This window comes from Bos mutus, chromosome 24, assembly GCF_027580195.1.
Source record: "Bos mutus isolate GX-2022 chromosome 24, NWIPB_WYAK_1.1, whole genome shotgun sequence".
Lineage (NCBI taxonomy): Eukaryota > Metazoa > Chordata > Mammalia > Artiodactyla > Bovidae > Bos > Bos mutus.
In genome coordinates this window covers 45,839,704-45,863,699 of record NC_091640.1, presented here as the reverse complement: position 1 = coordinate 45,863,699, position 23,996 = coordinate 45,839,704, and the positions used below count along the sequence as shown (strand labels likewise).

General features: G+C 44.6%; 1 protein-coding gene across 2 annotated transcripts in view; it reads left to right on the top strand.

Moving 5' to 3' along the window:
• Positions 1–23,996, top strand: part of PSTPIP2 (proline-serine-threonine phosphatase interacting protein 2) — a 93,798-nt gene that overhangs the window by 55,990 nt on the left and 13,812 nt on the right. For both annotated transcript variants that reach the window (XM_070361604.1, XM_070361603.1), the window contains exons 4-6: positions 7,200–7,234; positions 8,623–8,729; positions 14,205–14,267. In XM_070361604.1, coding sequence (XP_070217705.1) covers positions 7,200–7,234; positions 8,623–8,729; positions 14,205–14,267 — 205 coding nt within the window. The remainder of the gene's footprint in view (positions 1–7,199; positions 7,235–8,622; positions 8,730–14,204; positions 14,268–23,996) is intronic.

The window sequence follows — 23,996 nt, the reverse complement described above, 5'->3', positions numbered from 1 at the left end:
TAAACAAAGAATGGCACATTTTTGTTTTGCAGTGGGCCTCACAAATTATGTAGATATTCCTATGCACGTGGAAACTTCTAGATTCCTTCCATACGTAGCATACTGAGGGAGACTTGGGGAAAATAGTTTAGGCAGACCTTTGCAGATCTCTGCAGATGTAATCGTACCTCATGCTGTCGTGCACACTGTTTTGTGCTGTAGACAGCGGCAAACCTGCCTTGAGGTCTGTGTCTGCTCAGAGGCAGTATTGGGGCAGACAAGACATTGCCCTTCCCTTTCTCTTCTCTTGATCCTAAGACACGTACACCTGCACCCGCACACCCACTCATCCCAGGTTGCAAAGTACTGGATTACGGAGGAGGAGGAAAACATTGGGAGATATTCAAAGTATTAATAGTTACATAAGTCTTAAAAAGGGGCCGCTGCATCTGTGGCTCAGTCAGTGGTAAGGAATCTGCCTGCCCATGCAGGAGACTCTGGTTCAATCCCAGGATCAGGAGGATCCCCTGGAGAAGGGAAGGGCAACCCACTCCACTATTCATGCCTGGAGAATTCCATGGACAGAGAAGCCTGGCGAGCTACAGTCCATGGGGTCACAAAGAGCTGGACCCAACTGAGCAACTGAGCATGCTGCAAGCCTTAAAAAATATGTTACCCTCAGACATAGGACATTAGTACATGGAGAATTTTTTGTTGATTATATTATTTGATTATATTATTTATCTTTCTGATGTTTTAAATGTAAAAACACACTGAAAATGAAAAAGGCAAACATAATGAATGGCTGTGAATCCATCACTTAAACTTAACAATTATTCATACACATCATATTTTCTTAATGTAATTTTTTTATGAATTTAAATCTGGAGTCAACTAGATTTTACTAGTAATTAGCCATATTTATAGACCCAGATAATCACGATGGTGTGATCACTGACCTAGAGCCAGACATCCTGGAATGTGAAGTCAAGTGGGCCTTAGAAAGCATCACTACGAACAGAGCTAGTGGAGGTGATGGAATTCCAGTTGAGCTATTCCAAATCCTGAAAGATGATGCTGTGAAAGTGCTGCACTCAATATGCCAGCACATTTGGAAAACTCAGCAGTGGCCACAGGACTGGAAAAGGTCAGTTTTCATTCCAATCCCAAAGAAAGGCAATGCCAAAGAATGCTCAAACTACCGCACAATTGCACTCATCTCACATGCTAGTAAAGTAATGCTCAAAATTCTCCAAGCCAGGCTTCAGCAATATGAGAACTGTGAACTTCCAGATGTTCAAGCTGGTTTTAGAAAAGGCAGAAGAAACAGATCAAATTGCCAACATCTGCTGGATCATCGAAAAAGCAAGAGAGTTCCAGGAAAACATCAATTTCTGCTTTATTGACTATGCCAAAGCCTTTGACTGTGTGGATCACAATAAACTGGAAAATTCTGAATTCAGAGATGGGAATACCAGACCACTTGAACTGCCTCTTGAGAAATCTATATGCAGGTCAGGAAGCAACAGTTAGAACTGGACATGGAACAACAGACTGGTTCCAAATAGGAAAAGGGGTATGTCAAGGCTGTATATTGTCACCCTGCTTATTTAACTTCTATGCAGAGTACATCATGAGAAACGCTGGACTGGAAGAAGCAAAAGCTGGAATCAAGATTGCCGAGAGAAATATCAATAACCTCAGATGTGGAGATGACACCACCCTTATGGCAGAAAGTGAAGAGGAACTAAAAAGCCTCTTGATGAAGGTGAAAGAGGAGAGTGAAAAAGTTGGCTTAAAGCTCAACATTCAGAAAACGAAGATGATGGCATCTGGTCCCATCACTTCATGGGAAATAGATGGGGAAACAGTGAAAACAGCCTCAGACTTTATTTTTCTGGGCTCCAAAATCACTGCAGATGGTGACTGCAGCCATGAAATTAAAAGACGCTTACTCCTTGGAAGGAAAGTTATGACCAACCTAGATAGCATATTCAAAAGCAGAGACATTACTTTGCCAACAAAGGTCCGTCTAGTCAAGGCTATAGTTTTTCCTGGGGTCATGTATGGATGTGAGAGTTGGACTGTGAAGAAGGCTGAGCGCTGAAGAATTGATGCTTTTGAACTGTGGTGTTGGAGAAGACTCTTGAGAGTCCCTTGGACTGCAAGGAGATCCAACCAGTCCATTCTGAAGGAGATCAGCCCTGGGATTTCTTTGGAAGGAATGATGCTGAAGCTGCAACTCCAGTACTTTGGCCACCTCATGCGAAGAGTTGACTCATTGGAAAAGACTCTGATGCTGGGAAGGATTGGGGGCAGGAGGAGAAGGGGACATCAGAGGATGAGATGGCTGGATGGCATCACTGACTCAATGGACATGAGTCTGGGTGAACTCCGGGAGTTGGCGATGGACAGGGAGGCCTGGTGTGCTGCGATTCATGGGGTCGCAAAGAGTCGGACACGACTGAGCGACTGAACTGAACTGATAGATGAAACTCTGAGTTCTAGCGTTGGTCATTGTCACAGACATGTCACTGTTTCTAGGCTCTTTCAGGGGACAGATTTTATTTTGTTTATTATTTATTTATCTATTTGGCTGTCTTGGGTTTTAACTGCAGCCAGCAGACTCCCTAGGTGTGCTGCATGACCTAGTTGCTCCCTGGTATGTGGGATCTTCGCTCCCCAACCAGGGGTCGAACCCATGACCCCTGCATTGCAACACATATTCTTAACCGCTGGATTACTGGGGAAGTCCCAGGGGACAGATTTTAAAAGCTTGAGTTCATATTGATATGTCTAATTCAAATTTAATTTATAATTCACTTCTTATATTTTATATTTATTTCCTCTTAACATAGAAAATCTTGGTTCCTGACAACATTATCATAATTATTGGCTTTCTATGACAATATATATTAAAATGTTTCAAAATGATATTAATACAGCTACTAACAATGAAACTTCTGAATGAAACATTTCTTTACAGTGCTTTTTGCAGTTCCTCTTGCAGTTCCTCTTGACCTTGTATACCACTAAGAATATTGTTTTCTAAGGTCACTTATGGAGAAGGCAATGGCACCCCACTCCAGCACTCTTGCCTGGAAAATCCCATGGATGGAGGAGCCTGATAGGCTGCAGTCCATGGGGTCGTTAAGAGTAGGACACGACTGAGCGACTTCACTTTCACTTTTCACTTTCATGCATTGGAGAAGGAAATGGCAACCCACTCCAGTGTTCTTGCCTGGAGAATCCCAGGGATGGGGCAGCCTGGTGGGCTGCTGTCTATGGGGTTGCACAGAGTTGGACACGACTGAGGCGACGTAGCAGTAAGGTCACTTAAAATACTATTTTCTCTGTGTGATTATGTAAGCAGTTTCATATACAGTTAAGTTTGTTTGTTTTAAATGTTCAGATCACATCAGATCAGTCGCTCAGTTGTGTCCGACTCTTTGCGACCCCGTGAATCACAGCACGCCAGGCCTCCCTGTCCATCACCAACTCCCAGAGTTCACCCAGACTCATGTCCATCGAGTCAGTGATGCCATCCAGCCATCTCATTCTCTGTCATCCCCTTCTCCTCCTGCCCCCAATCCCTCCCAGCATCAGAGTCTTTTCCAATGAGTCCACTCTTCACATGAGGTGGCCAAAGGACTGGAGTTTCAGCTTTAGCATCATTCCTTCCAAAGAAATCCCAGGGCTGATCTCCTTGAGAATGGACTGGTTGGATCTCCTTGCAGTCCAAGGGACTCTCAAGAGTCTTCTCCAACACCACAGTTCAAAAGCATCAATTCTTCAGCGCTCAGCCTTCTTCACAGTCCAACTCTCACATCCATACATGACCACAGGAAAAACTATAGCCTTGACTAGACGAACCTTTGTTGGCAAAGTAATGTCTCTGCTTTTGAATATGCTATCTAGGTTGGTCATAACTTTCCTTTTTCTTGCATGATTTAGCTTCATGTTTTTGAATATGTAAAACATTTCCATATTCACATGTCAGACCTACATACTATTAGGGTTAGGTAAGTTTCATTCAAGGACAGTTTCTGTAGTTTCAAGGAAGATTAGTTTCTGTAGTTTCAAGGAAGAAGGGGCCAAAAAAAAAAAAGAAGAGGTCAGTGGATCTAAAGCCTTGTTTATCATAAAGAAATCATAAGTCATTTGGAAAGATATCCAAAATGTTTTTAGGTGATGTGAGGGAGAATAGCCATGTTCTCTCACATAGTATTGCTTGGAAAACATATTTAGCAGAATGAGTCTGATGCAAAGTGGTATTTCTTATATTCTTGTGTGTTTGATTTATAACTTGGTAAATTTTTCAAGAGACTCTAGCACCAATCTCTTCTGTGAAAAAAGCTCGTCAGTTTTCCTTCTAAGAATTTCTCAGAGAGGAAGGTGAATAGGATATGAGACCTGCAGACTATAATTCCAAGGTTGAAGTGAAAGGCCTTTCAGGTACTTCTGGTTTTGTCACCTCCAGGATGCTCTTTAGGAAGATTTCCTCAATGAACGTGCACAACTTTGCTTGTTCAGGGCCTAGGTAGGATTTTTTTCTGCCTCATTGACCACTTTGAGAGACTTCGTAGCTTCTGATGGGCCCTTTTAGGGTTTAAGGCCAAAGTGTTTGTAAGAGTGGCGGGATATTTTCTCTTCCCACAGTTAAGGAGAACACCTGGGAGGAGAGGGCAGGGACACTGTGAGAACATCATCCCCAAGGTCCACATTCACTCCTCGGATTGTTGTCACCATCTAAACACGAGCAGCAATGAAGTGATGCTGCAGGACAACTGCTGCTGCTGCTGCTGCTGAGTCGCTCAGTCGTGTCCGACTCTGTGCGACCCCAGAGACAGCAGCCCACCAGGCTTCTCCGTCCATGGGATTTTCCAGGCAAGAGTACTGGAGTGGGGTGCCATTGCCTTCTCCGGCGGGACAACAAAGCTGATGACAAATAGAGAGAGTTTGGGCTGCTCTATTAGTGGCCTTTTAACCAGTCACTTAGGCTGGGGGAAAAAGTTTAGACTCTGAACAGACTTCATCTCTGTCACTTTCCAGCTCCACAGCTCATTATGGGGAAAGACTTCCAGTTCTATCTGAGGCCAAGACCAGCTTTCTCTCTCACTAATTCCAGTCATAAGTCTGCTCTTGAGTGAGGCTCATGCATCTTACTGGACCAGTTGTGCGTTTGTTTAGACACAGACACTTTCTGGTGCATTTTCCTTGAGAAATTGTATCATAAGGCAGGGAAAGTGTACAGAGACTGTGCAGTTAAAGTTTTTCTGCTTAACGTGTTGGTAATAATTGGGAATGTTTATATGAGAAAAGGCAGGGCGACATAAGGACTCTTTGTTTGAGGATGAATAAGCAGAATGGGAAAAATGAGGTGTAGTTAAAAAGAAGGGGCCAAAAAAAAAAAAAAAAGAGGCCAGCCAAAAGATACAAGGCTTTTTAGTTTGTAAGACAGCAGAACTTGCCACCTACATGTATATGTGTAGAATACAATCCGTGATCCTACGCTGTTGTGGCTACGGGCTGGGACCATGACTTCACTTAGTCCCATTTCTTCTTGAGTGGCTGGAGTGATCCCAGTGAGGTCTGCATTCGTGAGGGCAGTGATGAGCAAGAGAATCCCAAGAGCCACTTCACCTCAAAAGGAAGCTTGTTAAGGAAGTGTAGGACGGGAAGAACTAAAACCACGAGCAAGGGGAGCTATAAGGGAGGAGGAGCCATGGGAGACAAGGGAGGAAATTGAGAGAAGGTATGAACGCTGAGTCATGGTCTTCTCCACAGAAACTGTGAAGTAAGAAATGTGTCTTGTTTTAAGCTGCTAAATTTGTGGTAGTTTGTTCTTCTGTGATAGAGCACTGTATTCATGACTGTCTCTTCCGTTGAGACTCTTAAGTCTGTGGCAATGTCTGTCTTGTACCACTGAATCACCAACATCTGACACCATGCCTGGCCCATAGTTTATGTGCAATAAACATGTGAGGACTGAAGAATGGATGGAAAAGGAGGTGATCGGGAATCCCTCTTTTATTGGCTTTTATCCATATTTTGGGCTGGATGAATCACAAGCTGGAATCAAGATTGCGGGGAGAAATATCAGCAACCTCAGACATGCAGATGATACCATGGCAGAAAGTGAAGAGGAATTAAAGAGCCTCTTGATGAGAGTGAAACAGGAGAGAGAAAAAACTGGCTTAAAACTCAACGTTCAAAAAACTAAGATCATGGCATCTGGTCCCATTATTTCATGTCAAATAGAAGGGGAAAAAGTGGAAGCAGTGACAGATTTTATTTCACCGTGGACGGTGACTGAGGCCATGAACTTAAAAGATGCTTGCTTCTTGGAAGGAAAGCTATGACAGACTGAGACAGTGTATTTAAAAGCAGAGACATCACTTTGCTGACAAAGGTCTTTCTAGTCAAAGCTATGGTTTTTCCAGTAGTCATGTATGGATGTGAGAGTTGCAGCATAAAGAATGCCAAAGAATTGATGTGTTCAAACTGTGATGCTGGAGAAGACTCTTGAGAGTCCCTTGGACTGCAAGGAGATCAAACCAGTCAATCCTAAAGGAAATCAACCCTGAATATTCATTGGAAGGACTGATGCTGAAACTCCAATACTTTGGCCACCTGATGCAAAGAGCCAACTCGTTGGCAAAGACCCTAGTGCTGGGAAAGACTGAAGCAAATGGAGAAGAGGGCAACAGAGGATGAGATGGTTAGATAGCTTCACCAACTCAATGGATGTGAATCTGAGCAAACTCTGGAAGATAGTGAAAGACAGGGAAGCCTGGCATGCTGCAGCCCATGGGGTTGCAAAGAGTTGGACATGACTTAGCAACTGAACAACAAAAACAACATCCATATTTCTAATTATCATACTTTAAGGAATAATTTGTATCATTATGAGAAATGGATCATAACTCCTATATTATCCTTGGGGAAAATGAAGCATAAAGAATTTTGGCATCTGGCTCTACCCAGATGGACAGTAAAGCATTTATGATGCTTGGGCCTGGGACTGAGGGGCAATAGAGAGGAAACTAGACTGAAGAAGCATTGATCTTTTGTTGTCTTCTCAAGCTCATGGGCAAAGATCAGATCACAGGCTATCAGTTAAGATGTAGGCTGGGAGAAACATGCAGTGGCATTATAATAAGGTTATACAGCCAATTTCCAGAACTGAAGCTATACATGTGCTTTTATTTTTTTTTTAGCACCCTGAAGCGAGCCCTTGAAGTCTTCAAGCAGCGTAAGTGATTCCTTAAAAATGCATTTGCTGTCCTTGGTGAGCTCTGTGTTTGTCATCACAGCTGCGTTTTAACTTGAACAGCTCATACTGGTTTAAAAAATAAAATAGAGCAACTTGGTGATAAATAGCCCTTCAGAGCTGAAATGAGTTGGAGAACTGTCTACACCTGCACTTCATGATGTGCATTTGACTCATTTCAGGCAGTGGTTCTCACACTGGGAATCCAGGGTGAGGCCCTGGCACTGGTCTTCAGGGGGTCCTGTCCATTTCTAGCATTCCCTGGGCCTGTGACTCAGAGTTTAAGGCCTTTAAATTTTCTGTCCTTAGTGCCTCTAAGCTAAGGACTTTAACATGGCACAGTATGTGCTTAACATGTTTCTGTAGCTAGTTGAGTGGTGCTAGATATCTTTCCATTTCATTTCATATAGATCTGCCTCACTCTTATATTTAACGTTTTTTATTCTACAAAATGCCATGTTTCCTCTCAAAAAGTGGTAAATTTCCCCCCACCCGCAGTACTGTTTTTTTCCCATGCTTGCCAATACCAAGAATGTTCGAACTTTAACAATTTTTTTCCAAACTGAAGGATAAAAAGTGATATATTTCTGGATTTTAAAAATTTTTTTTTTTTTTCCAGTAATTTTAAGGCTGAATATGTTTTCAAATGTTAACTGGCCGTTTGGCCAATCTTTTTAAAAATTTCATGCTTTTCAACCATTTTAAAACCCTGGAATATATATATTTATTTTGATTTGAAGTTCTTTTAATATAGCTATTTACTCTGTTGTGTAAATTGCAATTTTTTTTCTAGTTTTTTGGGTCTCTTCTAACACACACAAGTTCAAAATTTTTTCTTAGATCATATCTGTCAATCTTTCTATCTTTGATGCCATCTATAATTTGTGTCCTTGGAACAAGAAAAGTAAAAATTTCAGTTCTTCTATTAGAAAGGTAAGTCATGCTCTTTACAAAGATCTCAGAAAATAAAGGGAAAAATACCAATAATCATTCTATCCAGAGAGAAATTTCTTACAGGCTCATGAGATGTTAGAGATGGGAAGAACCTTAGAGTCCTGTAATGAGAAGTAGGATTGAATTTGAAATTGTAGTGGGTTTAGTACTGTGTGCTAGCATGCAAGCTCCATGAGCTTCTCCCCTGCCTTGGGCACACACCAGGTTAGTGCAGCTCATGGTGGAAAGCTGCACTAAAGGTTTGCTGGCTTCAGGGTAATGCTGGGTATGTGGAGGGGCTTAATAAATGTTGATGACCAAGTGAAGCAGGTTAACTTTACCACGTGCCCAAGAGTTCTGTCTGTATTTTAACTTTTTATGTGGTTTCTTTGATTTGAATTCAGACATGTGGGGTTTGTTTTTTATTCTTTTTGCAGAAGTAGACAATGTGGCACAAAGTCACATCTACCTTGCACAGACTTTAAGAGAAGAAGCCAGGAAGATGGAGGAGTTCAGGGAAAAGCAAAAGTCACAACAAAAAAAGGTTAGATTTATGTGTTACATGGTTTATGCGGTTGGGTTGGGTTTATGTGTTATATCTTACATGTATTAACATGTTGCCTTTCTTCCAGCAGAAAACTCCAGGCTTGTTTTCTCATTGAACTCCTTAGCTCAGCTCCCAATCTCAAGCGTCCACACTCGTCTTTTAACCTATGAGATTATTTATCGGGAACCATGTGGGCACTCAGTCTAGACAGGGATGCCTCTGTGCCCATTTACATGCTAGGGCAGTTCTTTTTTAACTTGTTGCAAGAATCAGAGGTCCAGCTTGCTTTCCTGTTCTATCTGCTGCCGCTGTTTAAACTATGACTGGAAAGGGGAAGCCCTGTTTTCATAAGGGTCTAGCACATCTAAGGTGGTGGGTTTTCAGTTCACATTCCTCCTCCTGGTCAAGGTGATATGGATGGGTAAGAAGTGGAGGGGACTCAGTTCTCCCTGGAGACCAGAATGTAGTCCAACTGCCCTATTTTACAAATAGGGATACAGAGGTCCTGGGAAATTCAAGTCCTTTTGGCTTCAAAACGGATATTATACAGGCTCTTTTTCCTTGATGGGCAGGAGGTGGGAGTGAACAAGAGTTAATAAAACTGGCAAACATTTAGGAAGTTACAAGGATCAAGACAAGAAGTGCAGATTTATATTAAAGTGTTCCTTAGACTAGACCAGCCTCTGTTTTGTCTCCCTTCCATTTTGGTCCTAAAAGATTTGATTTTTCTGGCTGTGCCGAGTCTTTGTTGCTGCAAGGGCTTTCCTAGTTGTGTTGCATGGCTTCTCTCGTTGTGGAGCGCAGGCTCTAGGGCCCGCAGGCTTCAGCAGTTACAGCTCGAGGGCTCTAGAGCGCAGGCTCAGTAGTTGTGGTGCGTGGGCTTAGTTGCTCCAAGGCGCATGGAATCTTCCCAGACCAGGTATCGAACCCATGTCCCTGCAAAGGCAGGCAGATTCTTATCCACTGTGCCACCAAGGAAGTCCCCACAGAACTTTTCTTTAATATCTGGTCTCCAAGGTTAGCATGAACTTCATGTGAGAGAGAAACTCTTGCCTAGGTAGCATCTGAACACGCCCACCCAGGACAGCTCTGCATGGACTTCTTGGCAATCTTTCTTCATCCTGGCCCTTTACTGTCTGGAAGTCATTGTCTGCAGTGTATATATCCAGTTAACAGCTGATTTTACCCATGCCTCAATCCCAGCAACTTTGCCTGTGGTTCTAAATCAGAGTCTAATTCCAACCTCCCTTGTGGCGACCTGACATTTGGAGTGGGCGGAGGCATCTTAAGGGCCTGACTACCTTCTATATACTGTCATTTCATAAGCTGCCCTGACAGCTGTGCCTCTTCTCGGAAGGAAGGGTAGAAACTAACAATTAAGGAACACCATGTTGGGTATTTTCAGACAAATTCAAGGTTCAAGTATCGGGTTTGAGGGTCACATCTGGCCCAAAGTATATGTGTATTACACCCATCTATCTATTGGATGGTCAGACTCTTTATGTCTGCCATTGCAAACCCTGCCTGTTCTCCAGCGGGTTTACAATTTTTCAGCCTTCGACAGCCAGGGTCTGTGCACACATGATTTCCACTAAGAGAAGAAGAGACTCGTTTCCTCACAGTCTTAAGTGCCCTTGGTTTCAGGGAGAGTTTTGTTAATTTTGCAAGGCTTCTGAAACTTCCCTTCCTCGTAAGTTACAAAGACCAAGTTCTCGCAGCTGGAACTATTTTGAATTCTCTTAAGCAACAGCGAAGCCTGGGCTCATTCCACTGCAGTCATCAAAGTTCTCCACGCTGTGTGCTCTCGACAGCAGGAAAACAGCTTCTGAGCTTTCTTTGCCAAGTCCAAAGTTTATTCATAAATTTACAGTTACTTGTATCACAGTGAACTATGGGTTGTTCCACTTCTGTATTTAGATACTTTGGAAAAAAAAAATCAGACTTTTAGAGACTATGTGTCAACGTTAACTTCTCATTTTCACTAGTCAAACCCTGCACATGTTGGTCTCTCACTTCTTGGAAACTAAGCCATTTCCGTTTATCAAGGAAATCCGTCAGTTGGTTTCTTTTAGTGAACTGGGTCAGGGGAGGTATGGCTGGTAGAACTTTTCAGTGAACTAGCTTATAGAACTAGGAGAAGGCAATGGCGACCCACTCAGTACTCTTGCCTGGAAAATCCCATGGACAGAGGAGCCTGGTGGGCCGCAGTCCATGGGGTCAAGAAGAGTTGGACACGACTGAGCGACTTCACTTTCGCTTTTCACTTTCATGCATTGGAAAAGGAAATGGCAACCCACTCCAGTGTTCTTGCCTGGAGAATCCCAGGGACGGGGGAGCCTGGTGGGCTGCCGTCTATGGGGTCGCACAGAGTCGGACACGGCTGATAAGACTTAGCAGCAGCAGCAGCAGCTTATAGAACTAGTTTTCTGAGGGTGGTGACAAATGCTGCTGTGGCCATCCCTCCCCCAGAGCATAGAGCTTGGCCAGAGAGACTGATGTGACAGTAATCATGTCGGTGGAATGAGCCTTAAAAGATAAGAAAGTGAAGCTGCCAGCTGAACCTGCAGTGGGACACCTAACCTAACTGGTAGGTCTGGGGAGCCTCCTGGAGGCAGTGACCTTGAAGCTAAAGCCAACAGAGTGAAAGATGGTATGAGTGAGGGCAGAGACAAAGAAGGTTCTCAGCCCTGGAGGTGGCAGGCAGGGAGGGATCTTTGGAGCCACGCTCAGGAGGTTTGACGTTTTAGGTGCTGAGGTGCTTTCCCAGCCCAGAGCATCCTAAGCTGAACAAAGGAAGCACGTGGTCAATCACTCTGTCTTCTGGTGCCTACATTATGCTTTACTGTCTCAACTAAGACAAGGATGATCATGGCAGAAGGCCCTGTGTCGAGAGCGAGCTCCGAAGAAGGGAACCTCCTTGGTCACATAGGTTGTCACTTCCAGTTTTCAGAGTATAGTCTGAGTGTAGGTAAACAGACAAACAGACTATTCAGCTGCTCAGTCAGCAATTTACTGCAGGCCATTATTATACATCTCTCCTTCCTTTTCCCCTTCCTCTTGCCTCTCCCCACTTGATAGCATGCAGGGCTGTGGCTTTGCACTATTTTGTGTTACTGACAAAGCATAATCAAATTTCCAGTAGAGTCAGTCTAAACAGAAAGAATGAGTCCTAGAAGAAAAACATCCCTAAGGAGCCCTGGAAGAGGCTCCCTGGTTGTCCAGTGGTTAAGGCTCTGTGCTTCCACTACATGGGGCACAGGTTTGATCCCTAGTTGGGGAACTAAGATCCTGCATGCTATATAAGTCCTGAAAGAGAACTCATGACTTACTGGGGTTACCATGGAAAGGCCACCTTACAAGTGAGTATGGACATGAGGAGACTTAAATCAAGGTGGTAGCAGACAGAGCTGGACTGGGTGTCACTGAGTGGTCTTGAGCTATAGCACTTTGTGGGCTCCAGGGATCACACCAGTTAGGTTAGAGCTAGACTAGCTGCTAAGATCCTGCTGATATACAAATACAGGAATCCTTGAAGCCAGAGAGAAGAATGGCATGAAGTATAATGGAACTTTGTAGCCACATGAGAGGTGCATGATGCTGGTGTTACGTAGAACTTGGAGATAAGGAGGCCTGACTTGGGCCATAAACTATAAAATAATAACAGCTCCTGAACTGAAAGAATGGCACTGTGTGAATTTGGACTAGAAAGGACCATGGACAGACCAGCATTGCTAACTGATCTGCTCTGTGGAGCCTGGGAAACCAAGAAACATTATGAATAAACTCTGCCCTCCTCACAGAGGCACATAGGTGCTCACATGAGCCACACAGCTGTCTGTCTGCAATGGCAGGGATCTGCTTGGGAGTCATCCCCGTGGGGTCATGTTTCTGTCCTCCATTTCTTTAGAGCCTTAACCTCGTTTCCTCCTGGTCCTTCCGTTTCAGCTGGGCTGGGAGATGGGTGCTTCGTTCTCAGAGGGCCCCTTGGGGGCTCTCCCAAGGGAGTTTCATATATTCTACAAAGTTCATATCTGAAGTGAGACCATCCCAAAACATATCCAGATATCTTGAAAATCCATCCATATTTGTGCATTATGGTAATGGATAAAAACTTAGTTTTCCAGAAGAAAGAGACATATTTTAATATTCTTAGTATTATTTTGCATTATGTCATCTTGTACAAGGGCAATGCCATAACTCATTTTGTTGCATTTCTTAGCTTTTATATACCCATCTGATTTTAGAGGGCTATCATGTGGTTAATGGTAGTTTTGGGTAAAGATTAGAAACAAGGACACAGGAGTCTGACTGTGTCCAAATCCCAACTCTGCTACTTGCTGAGAATATCACCTTGGGTGAGGTTACCCAGGGGATGGGGATGAGTACTCACAATCGTGATGCATGAGAGTCACTTAGCACATAATAGTGTGGGAGCTGCCACTATGTCTGGGCTGTGCTTAGTCGCTCAGTCGTGTCCAACTCTTTGCAACCCCATGGACTGTAGCCCAGGTTCCTCTGTCCATGGGGATTCTCCAGGCAAGAATGCTGGAGTGGGTTGCCATGCCCTCCTCCAGGAAATCTTCCCAACACAGGGATTGAACCCATGTCTCCTGCATTGCAGGTGGATTCTTTACCATTTGAGCCACCAGGGAACCCCACTGTTATGTCTGAGAGTTGAATTTTTATTATCAGTCCCATTATTTTGACTAATAAAAGTATTGTCACAGCCACAGCAAAGAAATTGCTCCCAAGTGATCTCAACCAAGTAGCTTACCTTTCCTGGATTAGATGGTGTACAATGTAGGACTGATCAGCTGTTCCACAAACATTTCTTCCCTTCATCCTGCCTGGGCTCCTTGCCAGTGATGGGAGTGCCTTTGACAAATGCCACAGAAGTGAATGTTTCTGAGTCCCTAACTGCGCTGACACAGGCTTACAGAATAAAGAACCCTTTTAAAATGAGCAACATTTTAAAAATCCCTTTTTGAAACTCGAGGCTTCCCTGGTGACTCAGATGATAAAAAATCTGCCCGCAGTGTGGGAGACCCAGGTTCAATCCCTGAGCCAGGACGATTTCCTGGAGAAAGGAATGGCTACTCCCTCCAGTCTTCTTGCCTGGAGAATTCCATGGACAGAGGAGCCTGGCGGGGTCACAGAGAGTCGGACATTACCGAGTGACTAACACCTGAAGCCTAAGTTTCTTGATTCCATATTTACTGATGAGGATACTCTAAGGTGATCCCTGATTCTCAGTAGTGGCTGGTGGCCACCCAGGTTCAAAGGTAGGCAAATTGTTCCCCCTTTCTGTGCTGCACTCTCCTTATTTGTGAAATAGGAGTAATAATAAATAGCACATCTACCCTCTGGGTTGTGTGAGGACTAAACGAGGTAAGCCATGTTAAACGCTTAGCCTTCAAAATAAACTGGTGTTAATAATTATCTTTATTAATAGTGCTTGTGCTCTCTTCACAGACGGAGCTTATAATGGATGCTGCCCATAAACAAAAGAGCTTACAATTCAAGAAAACCATGGATGTAAGTCTTACTATATTGTTTTTAAAAAAAAAATGGTGACATTTTTTGAAATCTTGTGCTGTGTATCAACATTTTCCTGAAAATAACATTTGTGCAGTCTTTTAGAGAAAACAGCCTTTAGTGGTTTGGCTTTCTTTCCTTTTAAGGCCTTGGAAAGATTGAGGATGAAATTAGAAGAAATACAATGATGTTATCTTTTCAGCAACCTGGGAAAATATAGCAAGTCAACTTAAATATTTCAGACCAGAGCATGTATATTATATGATACCTTTTATCTTGTTGGATTTGAACTTCTTCCCTGTAAGACTGTTTTGAATCTTGATTTCTTACCTTTTTTTTATTGAGTTTTAAGATATCTGCAAACTGTAAAAGCCATCTTTGCTTTAAGTAATTTATTTTAAAAAGCTTATCAAGATAGAACTTAGACAAGTTGCTGGGATCTCACACTAGCATTTCATGAATCCCCTACTGTTGAATTGTGTTACTGGAACATCTGTGACTCCATCTTTGTACAGAAGTATCGTCATATATTCTGTGACTGTGACATCATACCTGGTCACCTGGTCAAAAAAGAAAATGCCACCAATGTTGATGGCATATGCAGTCTATTCTGCATTTTTTCTTTTGCTGGGGAAGTGTGAAATTTCCTCGGTTCTGTCTTGCCACAGCAAAGATTTGAAACGGCAGACCAGTGTTACAGCTCTGTTACAGCTCAGAGTTTTATTCGGCAAGCAAAGGAAAGTATACCCTTGAGGCATGAAGGTGGGCCGACCCCAAAGGAGAGGCCTCAATCCATCTTGGCTTCCTCCTTTTATACGTTTGTCTCCTCCCTACCTTGAGCCTGCCCTATGCAAATTGGGCTAGCCAAGAAGAGGGTGTATTTGTTTGTGAGAACTGAAGTTCTCACTCCAGTCTGCAGATATTCTTTTGTTCCATTTTTGCAGGCTTTTCCCTTTCTTTGTCTTTTAGCCACTGCCATTTTGGACTCCTTTTTCCTATTCTAACTACCTAACATCCCCCCCTCAAGAGATGGGAGGCCCAATTCTCTGGGAGTAGGGGTGTTGAGGTCTCTCTGGCTACTTCCTGCTGAGCTGGGATGGTGAGGGGCATTGGGCCTCCCCCTCTCTTGCTAGTCTCAAGCCTCAGAGTCCTTATAGCAGTGTCCATCTAAAGGTGAGTGATATTTTCCATTGGTCAGGTTGTAGCTTTATATATCCTTGTTGAACTGGCACTGCATATTGTAGTTTGTTGACCTGGGCAGAGACAAAAACAGGTTAGACAATTGATAATACATGGAGCAATCACAAGCAGCATTAATATGGTGATAACAGGGATTAGTAGGGATATTAGCCAACTCCAAATTCACCCTTGCCTGGAGAAGGATCCCCCAAAGAGAGATTGTAGCCACCCCAAGAACTCTCCAGCTCATTCTTTGAGATCCCGTAGGATCTGAATGTTTTTCTTGAGGACTGTGAGACTTTCTTTAACTTGGTTGGAGGTATTTACCAGAAACAACACGTCTCATTTAAGATGGCTCAAGTTCCTCCTTGTTCAGGGATCAGGAGCTCTATCTCCTGTCTGTTTTGGAGTACAACCCCTGCCAAGCTGTGTTGGCTCTTTAGAGCTATCCTGAGAAATCTTGTCCCCAGAAAATTAATTTTGGGGGTGTTCATTAGAATGGCACTCATTTGTAGTCCTAAATAGGTATCTGAGATCTACCAGGGTATACTGAATATCCTCTTCTGTTTTCTTACACAGCTTGACTAGTGATTAGTGAATCCAGGAGTTGTGCCCTGGTATCTTAACTGCTGTGAGGGTAGAAAATATTACAGGGTAGGGGCCCTTCCATGTGGCCTGGAGTGGAGCCTTTGGGGACCCATCTTTCCAGACTTTAATTAGGACTTGAGTCCCTGGAGCATATAGTGGTGGCTCTTTAGAATCTTTTGGGTCTTGGTTGACACCCCACAAATGTATATCCTGTTGGAATTGCCCAATGGCCATGGTATAAGACCAGAGAGTCTGAGCCTCTGGATCTAGGAAGAGGTCATTGATATAAACAAAAGGTCTTCCATATAGCATCTCATAAGAACTAAGACCAACCTGTTCCTTATGGGCAATGCGGGTGCGGAGGAGAGCTATTGGTAAAGCCTCCTTCCATCCCAGGGAGGTCTCCTGCGTTATCTTTTTTTATCACTGATTTTAAGAATTGATTGGCTCTTTCTACTTTTCCTGAAGATTGAGGCCTCCAGGCACAATGGAGGTACTAAGTAACGCCCAGTGCTTTCGAGACCCCTTGGGTGACCTTAGAAGTAAATGATGTCCCATTGTCACTTTGTAATGACCTGGGCAGACCAAATCTTGGAATGATTTCATGGAGCATTGTTTTTTACCACATCCTCAGCCTTCTCAGTCCAGGTGGGAAAGCCTTCAGTCCATCCCGTGAATGTATCTATCATGACTAGTAGGTATTTAAACCCTTGAGAAGCTGGCGTCTGGGTGAAGTCCATCTGCCAATCCTCTCCTGGGTAGGTCCCATGCCATTGGATGGGCTGGGCCAGCTGAGGTCTTCGAGCTCTTTGGGGGTTAATTGGCAAGTGGGACGAAAGGTGACCACTTGCCTTATAGTTATTTGGAGGCCTTTTCCTCTGAAGGACCTTTCTAGTAATCTTTGGAGGGCCTTCTCCCCTAAATAAGTGGTGGCATGTAAGGAGTTAATCAACTTCAATTGGAGCTTCCCAGGCAGAAAAAGGAGTCCCTCCTCTTGGAACCATCCCATATGATCTTCTTGAAAGCTCTCACTCTTAGCTTTAAGAGTCTTACCTTCAGTATATGAAGGAATTTCTGGCAAATTAGTCTGTGGAACTAAGGTGGCAACCCCTATTAGGTCACTGTTCTGTAATGCTGCTCTTAGCTGCCTGATAGGCTTCTTGGTTCCCTTGTGCCACTTTCGTACTCCCTTTTTGGTGTCCTTTACAGTGGGAGGTTGAAACCTCACTGGGCAGATGGACTGCCTCCAAGAACCTAAGGATTTGATCACCCTACTTGATTGGGGACCCTCGGGTGGTCAAGTGGCCTCTTTCTTTCCAATAGCAGCATGTGCATGTAGCACCAGAAAGGCATGCTTGGAGTCAGTGTAAATGGCTGCTCTTTTTCCTTTTCCCAGCTCTAAAGCTCAGGGCTATGAGCTCAGCCAATTGGGCTGAAGTACTGGTGACAAAGGTTTAGCCTCTATGGTCTCAAAATTGGAGACTACTGCATATCCAGCTCTTCTTTCCCCATCTAAGACCAAGCTACTTCCATCAGTGTACAATTTCTTCAGGATTGGTCAGAGGAGCTTCTGACAATCCTTCTCAGGGTTTTGCCCAGTCGTCCAAGGTTTCTAGGCAAGAGTGAAAGGGGAGAGAGCCCTCAGGGATAGGTTGGAGGGTAGCTGGGTTAAGAACCTCACAAGAGTATATAGTTTGGCCTGGATTTTCCATCAGCACTACTTGATACCTGAGGATCCTTTGATCAGACATCCATAAATGGCCTTTCCCATTAAAAAGTTGTTTCACTTGGTGGCTGGTAAAAATAGTTTGCCCCCAAGAGAGAGTTTTAAAGCATCTTCCATCAGCACTGCAATAGCTGCAAGATTTCGAAAGCAGGGAAAGATCTCTTCCCAATAAGGGAGTAGGACACTTAGGGACCCCCCGAAACTGGTGGGAAAGTATTTGCCCATCCCAGCAACAAAGAAGTGCTTGGGTGAATTTTTTTGTAATTGTTTTTCCTGTAGCACCCAAAACAGTACAGGTTTGGGAGGAGATGGCTCTGGAACAGGAGGTCAGGACAGAGTAGGTAGCCTGTGTGTCCATCAAGAAATTCTCGGACCTATCTGCCACATCCAGGTGCACCCTTGGTTCCATCCCTGTTGATGGTTATCTGTGGCAGGTGGGCTGGCTGGAGCAGGCCACTTCAGTCCTGTTGAACCATTGTGAGGGAAGGCTTGGCACTTGACCTTGAGGCTCTTGGATCCGGAGGGCAGAGTGCCACCCAGTGTCCCAATTGATGGCATTTGTAGCAAGCCATTTTAGGAGACTTGCCACAGTTTGAACACTCTTTGGCCCAATGTCCTGCCTGTCTACAGATTAGGCATTTGTCTCATGCCTTGTCCTTCAAGGACTTGGGGTTTGCCCTAGGGCTTCCCTGGAGGGTGGCCAGCATCTGGGCATGGCTTGTCTCTTTCATTCTCTCTCTTTCCTGGGTCTTGGCTTCCCTCTCCTGTTCTCTGTTGTAAAAGTTATTGGTGGCTGTCTGGACCATCTCATCTAAAGAGGCAGCAGAGTCCTGCTGCTGTAGCTATTGTAACTTTATCCTGATGTCTGATGCACATTGGAACAGGAATTTGTCCTTAAAAATCACCTGTCCTTTGTAAGAGTCTAAGTCCAGATTGGTAAACATTTGGAGGGCCTCTTTTAGCCTTTCCAGAAAGGCAATGTGGTTCTTGTTGGGCTCCTGAGTTATTGCTGAGACTCGGCACAGTCCCACAGTAATAGGCTTCCTTCTATTCCATGGGTGGACTTCCTTAGGGGTGAGTCTTTCCGAAGCTTATCCTACCCAGTACTGTTGCAACCTGAGAGCCAGGCGTCCCCGGGTCAGGGTGCAGATCCCCAGGCAGACTGAGGCATGACAGCCTCCTGGAGATCAAATCCCTGGGCAGGTCAAGGCATATCGACTTCCTGGGACCAATGGACTGGTGGATTCAGAAGCAGGTTGAGGTGTGACAACCTCCCGAGGACCAGATCCTTAGGCAGGTTGAGGCAGGTCAACCTCCTGGGATCCTAGGCTGGGTGAATCCCCAAGCAGGCTGAGGCGTGACAACCTCCCAGGAAACAGATCCCTAGGCATGTTGCAGGAAGAGGGACCCCTTCCAGGGCCCGTAGTGGGCTCTTGTCTAACACTTGGAAATGAATTGTCCGAGGAGACACATGTGCTGACAAAGCAAGAGATTTTCTTGGCAAAGGGCACTTGGGCAGAGAGCAGTAGGGTAAGGGAACCCAGGAGAACAGCTCTGCCATGTGGCTTGCAGTCTTATGTTGATAAGTTCTTATGTTGCAGTTTTATGTTGATAGGATTAATTTCTGGGTTGTCTTTAGCTAATCATTCTGATTCAGAGTCTTTCCTGGTGGTGCATGCCTTGTTCAGCCAAGATGGATGCCAGCAAAGGATTCTGGGAGGTGGTCGGACCTGTGGTGTCTCCTTTTGACCTTTCCCGAACTTTTCCAGTTGGTGGTGGCTTATTAGTTCCATGTTCCTTACCAGGACCTCCTGTCATAAAACAACTCACGCAAATGGTTACTATGGTGCCTGGCTAGGGTGGGTGGTTTTAGTCAGTGTGCTTCCCCTAATAGGCAGGTCAAGGCAGGTTGACCTCCTGGGACCCCCAGGCTGGAGTTGGGCATCCCCAAGGTCTCCAGCGTGACTAGTCCTGGGTAGGATTAGGGGGTGTAATCTTAACTCATTGCCGGTTTGTCCATCACGATGGGAATAGATACCATGATGTAAAGCAATCTAAGCCTGTGCCCCGAGACTGGGAACCTGGTGAAACCTTATCCTCTTATTGCTCTGAGGGAATGTAAGTCAGATTTCTTTCCCTAGTCCTCCATAAGAGTAGTTTAGGGTGTTTCCAATGGTAAACATTTTATTGTCATAGACCCATTTTAGGTAATAACAGAAGTTATGACATAGGAGTAGGTTATCTGGTCCTGTAGGGGCATTAAGAGTATTTTAATAATAAGCAAGGTGGAGCAATGTTGCCTATGAGGGGGCAGGGTCCTGGTTGTAGGAGTTAGTAAGTGGCTTAAGAACAAATTGATAAGAGGCAACAGACCAGAGGACTTCCCTGGTGGCTCAGAAGATAAAGCCTCTGTCTACAATGTGAGAGACCTGGGTTCAATCCCTGGGTTGGGAAGATTCCCTGGAGAAGGAAATGGCAACCCACTCCAGTACTCTTGCCTTGAAAATCCCGTAGATGGAGGAGCTTGGTGCAGGCTACTGTCCATGGGGTTGCAAAGAGTCAGGCACGACTGAGTGACTTCACTTCACTTCAATAGACCAGATGTTCCATAAAAGTGAAGTGGATATTTGATCTGGGGGTATGTTTGTAACTTTAGGAGAAGGGTGGTAAGGGTTTGGGTCCAAATGGCCTGAAGGGCTAACTCCCAAAGAAGCAAACATTATCCCTGGAAGCCCAGTTGCCCTTGAAGGGATGCCACCAACAGATGGACTTTTTAGCAGGCACTGTGTGCCTGTCACCTGCCCTAGTGGGTTCACTGAGAGTTGCTGTTGCTGCACATATTGTAGGAAACATGGAAGATGAAGGCCTGAATCTCTAGAGTGATTGGATATTATATAATATTGCCCTCCCAAGGGTCAGTTATTTTCTGGTTGTCCCTCCAGAAGAGTGTAGAGGCAACATTGTGGGCCCACCCTGGGCTCAGGAAAAGAGCATGAAACAGGAGGGAGGGGGCAGGGCACAACTGTTGAAAGAACGACATAGCCCAAGGGTACAACATAAACCGATTAAAATCAAATGGGTCCAAGATGGCAGACAAGTCAAATTCTACTAAATTTTGATCCTCAATCTGCAAGCTAAACAACACACCCAGAGGCGCCATGACACGTCCAAGGCACTATCAAAAGACCAAGGAGTGGGTGATTCCCCAATTGTTGGAATGATCCTCCCATTCACTAGCATATGAAATTGCCCAGCAGATAAAAAACTAACCACACCACATTTCATGGCTGCCTCACTCGCCCTCTGTGATGGCCCACTCTTGGAGTGTGCATCTCTCTGAATCTGAACAAATCCACCTCTTACCCATCGCTGTGTCTCTCACTGAATTTTTTTGGCAACGAGACATCAAGAGCCTGAGCTTCATTAGGTCCTAAAACCAGGCACCATGGGTTTTGGCTGGGTTCAAGTCCCAGTTGAATATGACTGAGTGACTAAGCATAGCACAGAGTCCCTGCCACGTGGGTTTGAATCCCAATCTTAGGTATAAACAGTTTCATACACAATTTTCAGAAATGGAAACATGATGACCTGCCCAATACTTTGTAAGCAGTGGCATAGTTGGAGAGAGGAACTGAAGGACAGGAGGAAAAAGCAGTGGGAAAAATGTGCTGAGGAATCCCCTTCATAACCTGCCGGAAAGCCTGCTAAATACCTGACCCGTGCTCACAGTTTTCATTGGTCTGATCTTTGGCACAAAGATGATTAAGGACAGAAGAACCCTCACCCCCTTGGGCAACAGCTACCAGGGCATAGCAGATAGTAGAGCCTTTGTGACATACTGGGGAGGAGTCCCTGCTAGAGCCCCCCAATTGCACCCACTGCCGCTTGCCTATTTGCAGGGGGTTTGAGGAAACAAGAAACGAGAGATTATAAAGGAATTAAGATTTTGTTAGCCATATGTCCTTCCAGCCATAGGGGTGAGTACCTCCTACCTTGACTGGAGGTCTGGAATCTGAGGCTGAGCCATGTGAGCTTTCTGCTGAGTTTGTTTTTTGCTGTCCTAGTTTCCAGCACTCTGGGCTTCTTATCACTTCTGTTGCGCTGGGTTTTCTTCATGTTCAGCTTCCACAGAGAGAGCTTTCACCGAGTTGGGCTTCTGCTGGGCTTGGCCTCCGCCTCGCACGTGCTGAGCCGAGGTTGTTTCAGCCACGTTAAATCCAAGAAATGGCACTAGATATGTCGGGGGAGTGTGAAATTTCCTTGGTTCTGTCTTGCCGCAGCAAAGATTTGAAATGGCAGACCAGTGTTACAGCTCAGTTACAGCTCAGAATTTTATTTGGCGAGGAAAGGAAATTACACCCTCGAGACATGAAGGCCGGCCGACCCCAAAGGAGAGGCCTTAATCTGTCTTGGCTTCTTCCTTTCATGTGTTTGTCTCCTCTCCACCTTGAGCCTGCCCTATGCAAATTGGGCTAGCCAAGAAGGGGGCCTATTTCTTTCACCTGAAGTTCTCTCTCCAGTCTGCAGATATTCTTTTGTTCAATTTTTGCAGGCTTTCCCCCTTCCTTTGTCTTTTAGCCACTGCCATTTTGGACTCCTTTTTCCTATACTAACTACCTAACACTTTGATGCAGAGCACCTGAAAAGTGATTGATAGAGAATTATGTCAGTATAATGCAGAAATGGTGTTGGTTGATATATGATTACTCCCAGAATTTTTATGTTTTGAGCAATCTAGGGAAAAGACTTTCTCTCTCATAAAGAGACAGTCTTATTGAAATATAAATTTCCTACTTCTTCTGCCTACATTTACAGCTGTAACATTGTTAAATTTTTGCTTCCTCAAAAATTTAGAAAACACAAGAAGAAAAAGGAAGAGTATTGTGTTTGCCCATTTTTTGCTGAGTGTTTTTTTTTCTTCTAATGTTTCAAGGTTTCTTTTTATAATTTTGTTTTGCTTAGAGAACTTCTTCAGGCATTTTTTTAAGGTAGGTCTGCCAGTGATAACTACTCTTGTTCCTGAAAACACCAAGCCCATGTGTCTGACACACACCGAGGGCAAACAATACTAAAACATTGGAGTTTGGAACAAAGGTTTATTGCAGGGCCATGCAAGGAGATGGGTGGCTCATGTCTTAAAACCCCCAAACTCCCTGAAAGCTTTTAGCAAAGCCCTTTTATAGAAAAGGTGAGGGAGGGGTGTGGTTAGTTGTGGCAAACTTCTGGGTGTCAGATCCTTTGTTCTTGAAGTCAGGTCATGGTCAGGTAACAATGTAACTGTAAATTTCTGCCAAACAAATTTTTTTCTTTGTCCTGATAAGAAAGGGCAGGGTCCCAAGGCACAACTTTCAGCCACCAAGGTCCCGGTCCTGGCTAAGAGGAGGCAGATCTCAGTTGGCAGCTCCCTTGGGGCCAGGTTCCCTCACCTTGCCCAGCTATCATCACTGAGGCAGCCAGGTGTCCAAACCAACTGGCTCTCAGGCTCCTCTGGCTGCCCAAGGGGGCAGGGCAGGTCCCACAGACTGTGACGCACACAAACTGCTGCTGCTATTAGGTCACAGAGACAAGGATGGGGGAGAGGTTCAACACTGCTTTAAGGCCTGGGCCAAGGCTATTGGGTGGCCTTGGTGAGGACTTTTGGCCCTGCATGACACAGTACCCACCCTGTTTCCTTGGTCCCCCATCACGCACTGGCCCAAGACCAGGGAACAGGCTGGAAGGCCCAGGGGAGAAGGCAAGCATCTACCTCTTACCTCACTCTCCAGCTGATGACCACTACCCTACTGACCACTGGCCGAATCAAGTCCCTAAGGATCTCTCATTGACAGTTGGTTGCTTGTGGGAAGGGCCCACTGTGGTGCTGGCCAATGGCTGAGCAGGACCTGTGGCCTAGTAACAGTATTGAGTAATGGTCCACAGTAACCTCTGTGTGCTAAGGGCTGCCCTGCTACACTCTGTTACACTCTTAGCTTTCCTTTAGTGAATTCCCTTCCAGTTCACCAGTTCTTTTTTCTGTCTCTTTCATTCATAAGTCTATCCTTTCAAGTAGTAAATTTTTAAGTTCTAAAGTTTCTATTTGGTTCTTATTTACACCTTCTGTTTCTTCGCTGAGATTTTCTTTTTCTTTGCCAAGACGGTTTTTTCATTTTCCCACTGTTTGCAAATGTTTATTAAACATTTTTATGATGGCTGCCTTAAAATCTTTGTCAGATAATTGTAACATCTCTGTCGTCTTG